Below are 15,794 nucleotides of genomic sequence, written 5' to 3'. Positions count from 1 at the left end.
ACACCTGGAATGCCAGCACTTGGGAGGCTGAAGCAGGAAGAAGATCACAGCAAGTTCAAAGCCAGCCTGGACTGCACAGTCAGACCCTGTCTCAACTTGCCCCCCATACTACATTCTTCTTCTCCAGGATGTAACACAAGCCTAACCTTTTTAATAAGCCTGTCTTTATAACACAAACGGTTGATCTTTCCCTTCATTAAGTCCTTTTGTACTTACTGCCTATACCACACAATTGAGGATTGATAATTACCTACCCATGGTTTAAATATCTGTATAGGTAGGACAATTAAATAGTATATCTGAAAGTGTATCTTGATTTAGTGTAACTGTCTTACGTGTTTTATATGCTTTAGGCCTGTTAATCTGGTTGTTAAACTATATTATGATAATTAACTTTATAAGGACGTATAAGATAAATAAATACATCTGATGCTGGCAAAAAAGAGGGGTTGGGGGAAGGGGATAAAAAGAATTGCGATGCGTCATGCACATGTACCAATTCCCCACAGTGAACACAATCATTATGAACTGCTAATATGTACTAATAAAAATAAAAACTAGTTGGGCCGGGGATTTAGCTCAGTGGTTTCACCGCCTGCTGCGCAAGCGCAAGGACCCAAGTTCGATCCCCGGTGCAAAAAAAATAAAATAAAATAAAAACTAGTACACTGAATGCAATGCTCCTTGGTTCTAGTCACTCATTCCTCCATACATGTGCATACTCTCTTCCCAACTAAGCTGTATGCAACCTGGGGAGGAGAGAATTCTTTTACACTAAACAGCAACTAACAAAGAACTAGGTACACAGTATGTGCTCAATATGTATTATCCAACTGAAAGATATACTAAGAAAATATAAGTCAGCTATTCCTTACCATTTAGAATTCCTGTCTGAAGTCTGAAAGTGACTTACCCTTGACCACTGCGAAAAATAACATTATAAAGCTAGACAGCAACTTCTTTACAGGCTTTTCTTTTCCTTTATGAGATGGAGTCTTGCTATATTGCCCAGGCTGGCCTCAAAGTCACAATCCTCCTCCATCAGCCTCCTACACAGCTGAGATTACAGGAGCACACCAGGGCACCCAGCTTTTATAGGCTTTTAAATTTATTTCTTCTAATGATTAGATTAATAACTGTTCCATGTACCAAATTTAAAGAGCTCCTAAATAATAAGAACTGGAAAAATGCACACAACCCTCTCATTCAGAAGCAATTACTTCCTTCAAGTCCTTCTAAGAACTTTTTTCTTTATTCCTAAATCCACTGAATAAACCAATACTATGCTGCAACTGCTCTCATCAAGTTCACCAATAATTCTTCTTGCTAATTCAGTGAACATGTTCACTCCCTATCTTTCTTTACAAACTTGGAAACTAATTGTCCTCGGCTTTGTTAACACTGCACTCTTCTATACCTTTGGCCAAACTTTCTAAGCAGCGTTTAGAAGCCAGCTCACTTTCTCCACATACCTTTGAGTCCAGTCTCTGCCATATTTCTCTTGGACCACTTCAACTATTCCCAGAGCTTGAACTACCATCTACCCACTAATGACTTCTGGATACAGATTTCAAACTTCAACCTGTTTTATGAACTTGATCTTTATATTCCATTTCCTACTGAACATTTTTTATCTGGATGTCTCATAGGCACCTTAAATCCTTGTTCATACATAAAGTGAAATTTATTCCCCAAGGCTTCTTTCCCAAGGATTCCCTTTCTCAGCAAATGATGCTACTGACCATGTATTTGTAAGCAAAGAAATCTGGGCTTCATCCTCTGCTCCCTCCTCACTTTCATATCTAAGTAATCTTCCTGTCAATTCCATCTCCAAATCCTCTTCAAAATCTGTCTGCTACTCCCAACCCAGTGTGATTTATACCCACCCACCATTCCCCAGTGTATTCAGCACCAATCTAATCCACTTCTAAAAGAGATCCTTTGCAACTCCATAGCCAGTTGGTCTACTACAGTCCGGCCCTCTTCCAATTCATTTTTTCATATCACTAACATGGTGAGACTTTTCAAGAAACACATTTCATTCTTTAAAAGCTTTAAATGATTTGCCATTTCTCTGAAAGTCCAAACTCCTTCAAGGAGTTCTTGGCTTCCTTGTTCCAAACACTCTAGCCAGACTCTTCATTTCTCAAAGGCTCCATCCAGTCCATCACCCTGCATCACCGTACCTTTAGAATACATTATAATATCAAGTAGGGCATGGCCACCACCATTCCATTTTTGTCATGCCTACAGTTAAGAATATATACATATAGTATATGTACAGTTGAGAATGGCTAAGACAATTTTGGAAAAAATGCATAGCATATTACAAACACATATGTACACATTTTCTCAACTGTCTGTTCTTCCAGGTAAATTTTTTAATTATTTGCTAAATTTTATCTAGCACTGATTGTCAAGAAAAAAAAAGACGCAAGACTGACTACAGCAAACCTAACTTTGGAAAAACACAGATTTTTATAGCACTCAGTCTTCCCATCCAGAATACACTGAGTCTCTTAATTTATCCTACCCTTGGCCAGTTCCCTTGGCAAGTTTTGTACCTCTTTATACAGATTTCTAGTTATGACTGTTTTAACTTCTTTTGGGGGGAAGAGGTGTGGTGGTAATTTTTTCATTTTATTACTAAATAATATGATGATTATCTGGTCACCTTCCTAAAGTTTCATTAATCCAAAAATTTCTGAGTTATTAATCTTAAATGTTCTAAGTACAGAACAGAATATTTTCCACAAATAATAACTTTGCCTCCCCTTTTCCAATAACCATTCCTGATTTCATTTTCTTATCTAACTGCCACAGCTAGGACTCCCAATTAAGTTTAAAAACAAAGAAAGATGTTGCATTGCCAATTCCACTGTTAAACACGATACTGACTAGAGGTTTACAATAAACATTTTCTTTCATGTTAAGAATTTGTCATTCCATTCTTAGTTTTAAAAAGGTTTGTTTATATATGTGTGTGGTAGTCAATAAAAAATAGGTATACAACACTATTATATGTGATCTGTAGTGTCTGTCATATATGTTTTATTTAACCTCATGATATCAATACATTGCTAGATCATGAATTGTTAGTGAGGCTAAAAACAGTGACTCTGGAGCCAGAGGCCTGGACCTCACTGATAAGATAGAAACATTATTAGACGTGCCAGGCTTTTGTAAAGATCAATAGGAAGCAAGAAAACAACGTGCAAAAGAGTGTAACAAGTTTTACATTAGAATTTTCTATTATTATATTGGTTTTTGTTTTTATTTTTTCAAGGGCTATCAGGGATTGTGCTTGCCAAGCAGGCGTGGTGCCACTGAGCTACATCCCCAGCTTCACTCTATTGTTTTTAAAATAATGAAGCATTCCTGGGTTAAATTCTACTTAAACATTGTGTATTAATCTTTTTTTTAAATTTTTTTTTCTTTTTTTGGAACCGGGGATCAAACTCGGGAACTTGTGCCTGCAAGGCAGGCGCCGGAACCACGGAGCTAAATCCCCAGCCCTTTAATTTTAATTTTTATTTTTATCAGTACATGTTTGTAGTACATAATGATTACATTCATTGTGGGGAGTTGGCACATGTACATAACAAATCTTACATCCCTTTTTATATCCCATCTCCTCTTCTTGATCTTTTAACATATGATAACCCAGGTATGGTAGACCATACTTGTAATCTCAGCTGTTCAGGAAGCTGAGGCAGGAGGATCTCAAGTTTGAGGCCAGCCTGGGCAACTTAGCGAAACCCTGTCTCAAATTAAAATTAAAAGGCGAGGAGGGCTGGGGAGGTAGATCAGAGGTAAGGGGCTTACCTACAGGTACAAGTCCCTGGGTTCAAAAACGAAGGGGACAGAAAATGAGGAGAGAAAGGGAAGTAAAAAGAATTAAGATGTACAGTGTACATGTACCAATTTTCCATGATGAATGTAATCATTATATACAGCAAACATGTACTAATAAAATTTTTTAAAAAGGTAAAATATGTTTCAAAACTTAAGATAACATCAATATAATTGTATCTTTTTCTTTAGCTCTTACAAGAATATTACTCATTTTATTCTAAAAACTTTCTAAAATTAAAATTACTTTTGTTTTACAACAGCATGAACAAAATACCTCTGATTAAACTTATTTTTAAGTTTTGGTTCTTGGCATGGGTTAGCATAATAAAATAATGTGGCAGTGTTCTTTGCTTTCCCTTGTGCTGGAGCAGAATACACCACAAACAGAATCCATTTCTTAGAATTTTTCAAAAACTCAAACAAAATTTTCACTGTTTTGAATGGTTATTCTTTGAAAGTATTTTCAATTCCTTTTCTACTAACTATTCTGTTAAAATCTTCCAGTTCTACCATGTCTTTGGTGAGTTATTTAATTTCACCTAGATTTTTAAGTTGGTAGCATATAACAGCATTATATTCTTGTTTGTTTTGTTCTCCTAGAACTCTATCATTGTGTGCCTTTTTGTTTCTAATTTATGTGTTCTCTCCTCATTTTTCTGACCTAGATTTGTCAGGAGTTTGCCTATTACACTGATACAGTTCCAAGAACAACCTGAAAACATTTTACTGAGTTTCTGTTTTCTACTCTAGTGGATTTTTTTTAATCTGGTATAGTTGACTTCTCCTTTCTTTTTTTTTCCCCCTTTTCCATCTTCCAAGTTTTAAAAAAGCATATTTTCTTGAATTTATCGTTTGGTTCATCTGTCCTTAAATTTCTGGGTTTTGTTTTGTTTTTTTGAGGGGGGTTGGTACCAGGAATCAAACTCAGGGCCTTGCTCTTGCCAGGCAATGCTGCACCACAGAGCTATACCTCAGGCCCAAGTCCTCAAATTTCTAAATGCAATAATGTGGTACATAAAAGGTGATACAGTGTTTCACAAAATAATCCTCATTTCACAAAAAGAGATACAGTCAGACATGAGGCCTCCCGATGGACCAGGAGTACACACACTCCCTATCAAATATTCTTGTCACTGGACAGAAATTCAGAGTTCAGAAGAACATGTTAAAGAATGTCAAAAGGAAACACTTAGCAAAATCCAGGATGTGGGAAATCCCTCACAACAAATAAACAGGTAGTAATCTTGTAAGAAAAACAGGAAGACGAATTCATAGATTAAAACAGACTTAAAGGCTGGGGAGCTCAGTGCTAGACTGCCTGCCTAGCATGTGAGGCCCTAAGTCCAAACTCCAGTATCACCGAGAGGAAAGGCAGACAGAGAATGAATATGAGACAATCAAGGAAACTAAGACTAACTCAGTATTTGATAATATTAAGAAACAGTAATTATTAGGTGCTTGGTATAATAATGGCATCATGGTCATACCTTTGTAAATACTCATCTTTCAGAGATACATGCAGAAATACTCAAAATGGAATTACTTCTGGGATATGTTTAAATATAATTCTTAGGCAGGGGATTGGGAACATGACAGTTCATCAAATTATGCTTTCTACTTCTTTAAGTACTGAAACTTTATAAATAAAAGGATGTTTTTAAGTCTATGGTTATTATACAACTTACAATGAGTAAAATCCATATATTTAGTGGTTGATTTAACTGAAATTGGAGTAACTATAATGAAAAGATGGGAAGAAATAATTTGAGACTAAATTCTATCAGAGTAGAATAAGTATAGTCTAAATTTAATAAATCAAAACTAGTAATACAGAGCCAAGCATGGTGGTGCACACCTGTACTCCCAGCATTCAGAAGGCTGAGGCAGGAGGATCACCTTGAACTACACAATGAGACCATGTCTCAGAAAACCAAAAAAAAAAGGCAATATAGGCATATTACTTTGACTTATAAATTTATGTTTCAGAAGAAAGGTGAAAGAAAAAGTGGCTGCCTTTCGGGAGCAGACCTAGTTGTTAAGGAAATAGTGGGGCATAACATGGTAGCTTTCTTTCCTCACAAGCTTTTCGTACTGCATCTTTTTATGTACTTTTATTGTTTTCATTAAAGATTTTCAAGACTAAAAAATAAATGTACTGCTAGGAGTGGTGGCACACGCCTATAATCCCAGCACTCTGGAGGCTGAGGCAGGAGGATCCCCATGAGTTCAAGGCCAGCCTGAACTACAAAGCGAGACCCTGTCTCAAAAAACCAAAAAATAAAAATAAAATAAAATAAATGTACATACTCTGCTATAAATAAATAAAATGGTTCTATTTAGTCTATTTAACACATATACTGTACCTTGAGTTTCTACTTCAACTAACAGTAATGTTGCTACTCTTATTTCTTCTTATTTGCTTTTTCTTCCAAACCTATTTGTTGTACCTGGGCATGGTGGCACTCTGGGAAGCTGAGGCAGTTGTGTGCAGCTTACTCACATCCTAGGTAATTTAATGACTTCGTACGACCATACCTCAAAATAAATAATTTTTTAAAGTACTGGGGATATAGCTCAGTGTGAAGACTGTGGACAAACCCTGATGCTAAAAAAAATAAGTGCGTGTGCCTATACTGTATTTTTTATTTTTCGTCTTTTTAAAGTGGATCTCTTGAGACATAACTATTGTCTTTTAACCAAAAAAGAAAGTAATTTTTATAGTTCTAATTCAGTTATTATTTAAAAATCCTGGTCGCTTACTCTCAACTGGGAAAAGAGCTGATATCCATAGATAAGAAAATAGTGTTCCTAATTACCTCTCACTGTACATTTTCTTACAACTTCTTTCTCTCAGATTTGAGACTAATTCAAACAGCTCTGATGTGAAGGCAAATTGATAACATCCCTACCATAGTTAACAGCATGCACTTCATCTCCTGGCAGTCATGCGGATATAAATGGCAATCCCTCCCTGTCAATCTGAGTCTGATGTACCCGCAATTCCGAGCTGAAGTAGAGAATATGACAGACTACATTGCCCTCATGCCCTAATCCTGTTTCTTCTCACACATGTACAAACCTAGGATTCAATCTACCCATTCCTCTCTCAACTGCCATATCCCATGCTGGAAGCTGTACGCCAAGCAAATGTAAAAGGAAAACCTAGGTTGGGCGTAGTGGCACATGCCTGTGATCCCAGCACTCAGGAGATGGAGGCAGGAGGATCCCCATGGGTTCAGGGTCAGCCTGAGCTACACAGTGAGTTCAAGGCCAACCTGAACTACATAGCAAGACCCTGTCTCAAAAAAACAAACAAACAAACAAAAAAATAGAAAAACCTGATGGGACCAAAGAAACAGCTATGCAAGTCTGGCTGGCTCAGATCACACTTTTGTGATTTAGGGGTAGTATTTATTTTTCCCACTTTCTCAGGGGCTTTTCATGCTGCTCTTGTTCAGAAGCAAACACACACTTAGCCTAAGAATACAATCTCATTCCACCCCGATTGATGATAAAGTTAATAAAAATTGCCTACAAACTAGTGGATGTATCTTGCTTCACACTGATCATGTACTGGTGTCAGAGTTTTTATGCTTCCGGTATTTCAGACAAAGTTGGGGGCCAGGGATGTAGCTCAGCGGCACTGCACCTGCCTGGCAAGCATAAAGGTCCTGGGTTCGATCCCCGGTACCAAAAAACACCCATCAAAGTTAGGAGGGGGCATTTAGGTGGAATAATCATAGCCTCCCTTCACTCCATCAAGGTATGAAGCTTGCCTCTTTCTCAGATCTGTACAGGAAAAGCCTAAACGTTCTTACATAGTAGTATTATATATAAGGAACTACTTGGCCATTGCTATAAGCAGTACACTGAAGCAACTGAGAAAGCAGATTCTAAAAGTAGACTATCTGAGTTTAAATCCCAGGCCAGCACAAACTTGCCAAATGACTTTGGGAAAAGTTCAATGTCTCAGTTTCCTCATCTATAAAAGAAGGATTCTGTAAGCTGACGTGGTAGCACACACTTGCAATCCCAGCACTTGGGAAGCTGAGGCAGGAGGATCACAAGATCAAGACCAGCCTGGACAACACAGGGAGTTCAAGGCAGCCTGAACTGCATAGCAAGAGAAGGTAATTTGTAAACTGGAATAGTAATGGAATCTATTTCATAGGATTTGGGGAGTGTTAAATGAGTTGATGTAGTATAGTGCTTAGAACAGAGCCTCTTCTATAGTAACAATTGCTAATAGCTATTGAGTACTTTATATGTGCCCAGTACCATGAGAAAGGCTTTATATATATCATCACACACTACATCATGTAGGGAAAAGAAAGTTTTTCCTATGTTCAAAGTGTAAATGAAGCTGACATGCAGACACGATCCAAATAGTTTCTGCAAGTAACACTTACTTTTGTTTTAAAGCCATTCTTAGAGCATCTTTCTGTCCCACAGTGTACTGAGAAATAAAGATGTCATCTGCTGCAAAATTAAGATACAAAAATAAATTTTAGATTCCTGAAAATTTCTTAAATTTTAGTAAGCTACCCCAAAAAAATCCAAATTGTTTTTTACTAAAAGAACATTCAGGGATTTAGTAATAGGATTTCTCAATTTTAAAAAAAGAAAAAAATGCTGGGCATAGTGATGCATGTTTGCAATCCCAGTACTCATGAGGCTGAGGCAGGAGGATCGCTGCACATTCAAGGCCAGCCTGTGCTACATAGTGAGTTCAAGGCCAATCTGAACTGCATAGCAAGATGCTATCTCAAAAAAAGAAAAGTAAATAAAATAAATTAAAAAGGAAAGGAATGAATTAAATGATTAAGTAGTAATAGTCAATAATAATCATAATCTATAGGCTGGGGATTTAGCTCAGTGGTACCATGCCTGCCTCACAAGTGCAAGGTCCTGAGCTAAATCCCCAGTACTGGTAAAAGAAAAAAACTATAGATTATTGAACTGATATAAAAATTAATTCTGCCCATACAAAAAAATACTAATACATGCTACAATATGTATGAATCTTGAAGACATTATGTTAAGTAAGCCAGACATAAAAGGTCAAATATTTATATTGTGTGACTTCACTTATAGATGGTTAAACTCACAGAGAGAAAAATAAGGAGAAATGGTCACAGAATTCAATGGGGGAGATAAAGTTTGGAAGATAAACAGTGATGACAGTTGCACAACACTTTGTACTTAGAGTCATAGACTGTATATTTTAAAAGGTTTGGGCCGGGGATTTAGCTCAGTGGTTTCGCCGCCTGCTGCGCAAGTGCAAGGACCCGAGTTCGATCTCTGGTACCAAAAAAAAAAGAGTTTAAAATGGAAAATTTTATGAATATTTTCCTGCAATTTCAATAAATCATTTCTACTCTTTTACCTTCTTTTCTGCTGCTATCTTCTGCTTTATCCAAAGGTAACTCCTGCATTGTAACATCTTTAGAAAAATCCTGTAAGATGTGAAAAGAGAAAGTGAGAGATTAAATAAGCTTTATAATTTATTACTTAGCAAATACCACTTACTAGAAGCAAAATGCTGTGCAGTACGGAGCCCAGAGCCATGAAGATAGGCACCAAGATCCAAAAGCCAGTAAATTCCAAGGATTAGGAGCTTATATGGTGATGGTGGCCAACAAGAAAAGTCAGGACCAAATGACAGAGGACCTGCTCCTATTTCTAGAGAACAACACAATCTGATGTTGTATGGCTTCAGGGTGCAATGGATAAACTTGGCCCTGTTACAACTGCACCCTCTAGTCTAAAGTCTTCTGATCCCAACATCCTTGATGATAATGTGCCTTTACACAGGGCAGTTTCAGTCGGAGAGATAAGAGAAGGCATGAGGGGACAGTGCCTCCCCTTGCTATTTCTAGCACTAGACCTGAAAAGAGAGACTCTAGTTTCTACAGGTTCACTGGAGCAGAAAAGCAGTAATGTTAGTAGACCGACTCAGGATGGTAGAGCTGCAACCCGACTAATGGCAGCAGTGAAGCCTCTGAGGGAGTCAGACTCTGAGGACTGCTAATACTAAGCCAGAACCAGATGATCTCACAGATGAAGACCTCAATTTTGTGCAGGAGAAATCCCTTGTCTCAAAAAAAAAACCCCACAGTGACGCATACAGTTCTTCATGCCCTTCTACTGAAATTTATCAACCACCTTTAAGTCAAAATGCAGATAGTGGTGCTCATTTAAACAAGATACGATTTTAGCAGCAAAATAGTATTTACGCTGCTACACAACTGGATACACTACACAGTTGGATGTATGAAACAGGAAATTTATGTGAACCAGAGGTGCTTAACAGCTTAGAAGAGACTTACACTCCCTCCTGAGAAACAACTCAGAAAAGAAAGAGTATTGCAGAAGAAAATGTTGAAAAAGGTTGCCTTGGTAAGTTCAGTTGTTAAAATAAAAAAATTCAATCACGATGGAGAAGAGAAGGAAAATGAAGATTATGGCTCCCAGATAGGAAGTGTGTCCAGCAGTGCATCAGTCCCAGCAAAACCTGCAGGGAGACCTTGTCTTCCACCTTCTCAACAAGCTAACAAGAATCTGATTATAAAGGCTACATCTGAAGCTCACGAATCTGTAACGAAAACAATCAACTATTCTGAACTCAAACATTTCAAGAATTTCTAGCAGAAGCGGTCTAGGGCCAAAGCAGGACCCCCAGAGTTGGTGCCCGTATTAAAGAAGAAGAAACAAAAGGAAGTAACACAGAAAAAAATCAAGGGACTCAACAGAGGCAGCTGTTATCCCGATTACAGACTGACCCAGCAATGGCAGAAACGCTGCAGATCAGTCACACAAAGATGAGTGAACTGCCTGTGGCACAGAAACTAGAAAGCTTTTGGAGCTCAGCACGTACCAGCCTGCTTGTAAAAATGGAGATGAGTGTGCATACCACTATCCCATTTCACATTTGTTCATCCAAATGGTAAATATGATGCAACATGTACTAGATTGTCCATTCACTCTATCAATAAAAGAATTCCAATACTGCCTCCAAAACCAGCAGTTACAACACCAGCATCACCTTCTATCAGTCAGCTCTGCTGTTACTTCCCAGCTTGTAAGAAAGTGGAACGTTCTGTCTCCCAAACACTGTAAACACTCAATGTACAAGACCAGACTGCACAGTTTATCACCCCATAATACTGTACCACCAAGACATGCCTTGTCACGGACTTGACCTCAGTCCAGTTTGCAAGTTTATTATTAAGTGGTTTTAACATTGGGTGTTTTCTTGTTTTGTTTTTAGTATGTGTTATGGCTTGTGTCTAGATGTTGCCCTTAAGCTTTCTGTGGTCATTGGTGGGGCTTTTCAGAGGTGGCTGGACCTAGAGTGTGTGATTACTAAATTAGTCTGTTGATTGGTTTGGCATAGTTTGAGTGTGGATAATGGGAAGGCCCACTCTGGGTGTGAGTGCTACCTGCCCCAAGGACATGTAGCCTGGATAGAATATAAGGGACAGAAAGAGGGCTGCTACCATTCCTTGCTGCTACTGTTTCTGCTACTGCTTTGCTACCTCCTGCCTCCTATGGACTGTTTCTCCTCTGCTATGCCCCTGTGCCATGCCACCCCGTCTTGAAACCAGCCGACTGTGGACTGAAACCTCTACAAACTGTGACCCAAATAAACCATTCTTCCTTTAACTTTGGCTGTTGGGTATTTTATCTCAGCAACAAGAAAAGTAACTAAGTTAATATGAAAAGACAATTTAAAGGTATAACTGAATTTTATTCAAACCTCTGAGGTGTGTTTATACCCTGCTGTGTATCAGCATTTAGAGTGGTGTCACTGGGAATGATGGCGCTGCAGCTCAGGGCTGCACCACTGTGGTGAGGCAGAATCATTCACAAAGTTGGTGCTGCTTTCACTTTCCCCAAAGATGATAGTTTTTAATTTACGATGAAAGCAGAAGTGGCCAAAAGCATTGAGGCAGCTTAAAAAGGTCATTCAAATTCTGCTTTTTATTTTTAAATGAATGTAGTTTGAAAATAATAATAATACGGGCATCTCAGTTTGGGTCCCACTTTGGTAAAATTGACCTTAGGTCCTGTGCCTTCTGTGAAATGAGTGAGGTGGCCATGGTGGGTGAGAATAATAAGTGGATAAAACAGGAACAAGTCCTTAAAATGCTTGCATTGACTATTAATATAAACTTCTCAAATCTAGGGGAGAGCTATATTATCACAAGATGATACAAAAATTTTACCAGGTGTGGTAGCACACACCTATAATCCCAGCACTTGGGAGGTTGAAGTAGGAGGATCACTGTGAGTTCAAGGCCAGCCTGGGCTACATAGCAAGTTCAAGGACAGCCTGAACTACATAGCAAGACCCTGTCTCAAAAAACCAAAAGGAGAAAAAGAAAAGGAAAAGGAAAAAAATTTTTACAGATTATATATATGAGATACCAAAAAGCCCACTTTAAACTCACAAGATTATAAATATACATATATATTCTGACATTCTGAAAAATAACTTTCTCAGAAATAACTCCACAGAAAATATACTTAGTTACTCCTGAAGATAATTTTTGGAATGTAAAAGCTAGATTTCAGTAGTATATTTTAAATGCCAGGACTATATAATTACAGATCAGATGAGTAAACTGCAAAAGAGAATGAAACTTTTGGCCTACTATATTAATTATGGCATTTTCTGTGTGGTTTTTCAAAACTGTTAAGGCAAGAACCTCAAATGCTCTAGAATTAAATAACAGCTGATTTTTTTTAATAGCATTTTCCAGCTGTGGGACTACTGTGGTCTGGGAGGGCAGGACTGTATGTGTTACATACTTCACTCTCAGCACTACTCCATGCATAGGTACCGTGAAGCTACTCCAAGGTGTGTTAAGTGAGTAATGCGCTGTCAGACAAGTGAATAAACAAGTAAATGAACAAGCAAGCCAATGCAGCACTGAGATTCAAACTCAAATCCTGATTTCCCACTTGCAGCAAAGCAAATTACTTTACACATCAGTTACTTCAGTCCCATGTGGAAACCCAACTTTCACTGCATCAAACGGAGTGGATAAGGGTGGTCAGTGAATACAATACAATACCTCGCAAATCAATCGCAGCACTCTAATCACTAAGCTCTGGTATGGTCTGAGAAAGCCCCTAGAGAAGTGACATCTACTGGCAAACAGCTTTCTGCTAAAGTGTGAAATCATCTCTAAGCTACCTAGTGCTAAGACACTGTGACCTGTAAAGCAGATCCATTCAATTGTGTACTCTGCCTTTTCTTTTTTTCTGCTGAATTAGAAAAGGAAAAGGAAAAACCCTAAAAGGAAACTGTTGAAGGTTATCTGCTGATGACAGATGTTAACTTTCTAGAAAACAATCAATGAGACTAATAATACAGTAGATATGTTTAATGTCTCAAACCTTATTCAAGTCACAATCACAGTATATAAAACATTTTGTATTTGATATCTAGGTAAAAACAAGACACACTGCTAATCAAATATAATTTAAGAATACCCTGCTTGATAATAGTCATAAGTTTAATATATTTAACACAATAAGAATTCTTTGCTTACACTTTCAGATGCAGTGGGATTTTCTAACAGAGGCTGGTAATTTCTAGCAGAAGGTAAGTCTGATGAACCTAGGAAAGCAAAGAATTCAATATGAGTTTTTTTTAAATCAAACATTACCTTTAGAAACTATATGAGCATAATTCAAGAACTACACATCTGCATTAATTTGAAACCCATTGGAAGACACTTTAGATGGGAGGAAATTAAGAAAATGTAGTTAAATATATCCCAATGGAGGTTTTTGCAGTTGCTCTTTTGAAAAAATAAGGGTCAGTATGGCCAGTCAAGGAAGAGAAGTACAAAATGTTCTAAAATATTTACAAGCCATAGGTGGTAGCAATGCCTGTAATCAGGAAGATCGCCTGAGTTCGAGACCAGCCTGCACTACCTAGTGAGTTCAAGGCCAGCCTGACTACAGAGTGAGATCCTGTCTCAAAAAATCAAAACAAAATACATAGTCAACTCACTATTGGATATGGACAACCTACAGAGTTTATAAGAAAAACAATATGTATATAATACAAACACCTAATTTAACAGCAGGCGTATTATAGTATCACTGCTGTACCTCAAAAAAAACAGCATTATAAAAGCATTTTGCTGTTTTGCACTCATTAATTTGATCCTTACAATAATAACCAGTCCAACTTACAGTAAAGTAGGTAATAGATATGTTATCTTCATTTTCATTGTGCTCCATCGGAAATAAGTGAATTGGAATACAAAAACCACCAAATGACTTAAGTTGTGCTCTTCTCTATCCAAACTGGATAGCACTATCCAAAAAGGAAGAGTACTTGGTGAAAAGCATGACCAGGGAAAATTAACCATATTATACAAGTTAGGTGTGCCCACTATAGATGTGAACAAGCACAATGTGCAAAAATCACAGTGAGCCCAAAAGAAAGGTTAAAGTTTCATTCGTTCAATCCATTCAAACAGGACCAATTTCAAACATCTGTATAAGCTGGACTCATATCTTATATTTATTTGGGAATTTAAGAATTCTCTAATTTGAAATGAAAATTAGGACCAAAGACTTACAAAAGTAAAAACTGGCTGGAAAGCTGCAGTGTATGGAATCACATACCAGGTAACGTTCCATTGACAGGCGTCCCCATTCGAACTGGAAGACGTTTATTTGCAGGCAACGCTGGAGGAATACACGGCAACTCACTGTTTAGGAAAGCCAAATTATTTCCCTGATTTGGAGAAACGACCTCTTGAAGTCTCCTCGCTGGCATTTTAAGCCTTTTTTTCTTTTCCGGACTAACCTCAGAGCCTTTCATGTTCTGAGTAACAAACAGCTCCACAGTTCTGAAAAGAAGAACTTTCTTCTGGGTCCCTAAGACTTCAGAACAAAATTTTCATCTCTTCGAGGACCAAGAGAGTAGAAAAAGCAGGAAGGGGGAGAAACATGGTAAAGAATAAATGAATTCCAAATGATTATGAAACACGCAGTCATTAACATAAAAAAAAAGTCTAACCGGAATATCTGCAAAGCTGGAAATTTAAATTTTGGTATTTAACCCAAGACTAAAGACGTTTAGCCATTAATACCACTGAGTCTATTAACGCACTTAAATCTGAAAGGATGGCAAGAAAACGGCCCCTGGAACAACAGTGCGCTCCCCAACTGAGGGCTGGCAGCACAAAACCAACAGGTACAGAGGCGGGGTCAAATTTTGTTGAGAAGACGTTAGTCAAACAGGTAAAATCGAAATGCTGTTTTTACAACACCACCCAAATCCAAATAGCTTTCTCCATCCAGAGTCTTACATACGCCTCAAGATTCGACTGTCGGACACCCACATTCACCCTCCAGAGCCCAGAAACCGCGCCGCCACCGGTCTCCTCTGACTACAGCTTCAGCGGCCCGCGGGTCAACACCCACTTCCCTTAAGCCCGCCCCTAAGGCATAATACGCCTGCGTGCCGAGAAAGGCACCCGAACCATCCAACCAGAAAGTAAGTCCTCTGTGGTGCTCTCCCATCCCTCTCCGGATGGAAACAAAACTCTCGAAGTAAAAGGCTTAAAACAGATGTGAGGTTTTTACTTTAAAGGCAGCGCATCGCCCTACAAGACTGAAACGTTGAATAAAATTCGAAAGAGTCATCGAGAACTGCAGAGCTCCTAATCTGACTGGTACACTACTTGCGTTTGTCAGGGACAAATTACACTGTAGCTCCCAAAGACCGTTAGGGACGTGGGATTAAGTAAAAGTAGGCTTCCAAACAATTTCAACAGATTCGCCTCATTTTCGGAGAGGAAGGCAGGAATAGAGAGCATTGTCTAAGCAGAAAATGACAGAACTTCATTCTTATAGGATTTTAGGATTCACTGATGGTACAGTACTGGCCTTTCCTCCTAGATCTGTCT

At 38.2% G+C, this 15,794-nt stretch overlaps 1 protein-coding gene and 1 pseudogene across 15 annotated transcripts in view; one reads left to right on the top strand and one right to left on the bottom strand.

Annotated features, from left to right (window-relative positions):
• Positions 1-15,608, bottom strand: part of Kiaa0586 (KIAA0586 ortholog) — a 141,905-nt gene extending 126,297 nt beyond the window's left edge. For 3 of the 15 annotated variants that reach the window (XR_015450917.1, XR_015450915.1, XM_087210151.1), the window contains exons 1-5: positions 15,199-15,359; positions 14,506-14,788; positions 13,416-13,483; positions 9,242-9,311; positions 8,265-8,334 (exon numbers count right to left, since the gene is read on the bottom strand). Coding sequence is in view for 11 of the 15 variants with exons in the window: in XM_087210151.1 (XP_087066277.1) it covers positions 8,265-8,334; positions 9,242-9,311; positions 13,416-13,483; positions 14,506-14,704 (407 nt within the window). In the remaining 4 variants the exon portion in view is untranslated. Of the gene's footprint in view, positions 1-8,264; positions 8,335-9,241; positions 9,312-13,415; positions 13,484-14,067; positions 14,192-14,459; positions 14,789-15,194; positions 15,365-15,471 lie in introns of those variants that run through there. The other 12 variants (XR_015450914.1, XR_015450916.1, XM_013067930.3 and 9 more) reach the window with 10 other exon arrangements.
• Positions 9,360-11,056, top strand: LOC106008370 (zinc finger CCCH domain-containing protein 14 pseudogene; annotated as a pseudogene).
• Positions 15,609-15,794: the final 186 nt, after the last annotated feature.

Source organism: Heterocephalus glaber, unplaced genomic scaffold (assembly GCF_053883595.1).
Source record: "Heterocephalus glaber isolate CG9 unplaced genomic scaffold, H.glaber_assembly_v1.0 deba00001118, whole genome shotgun sequence".
NCBI lineage: Eukaryota > Metazoa > Chordata > Mammalia > Rodentia > Bathyergidae > Heterocephalus > Heterocephalus glaber.
The sequence above is the reverse complement of the archived record's forward strand: the minus strand, read 5'-3'. Positions and strand labels throughout refer to the sequence as shown.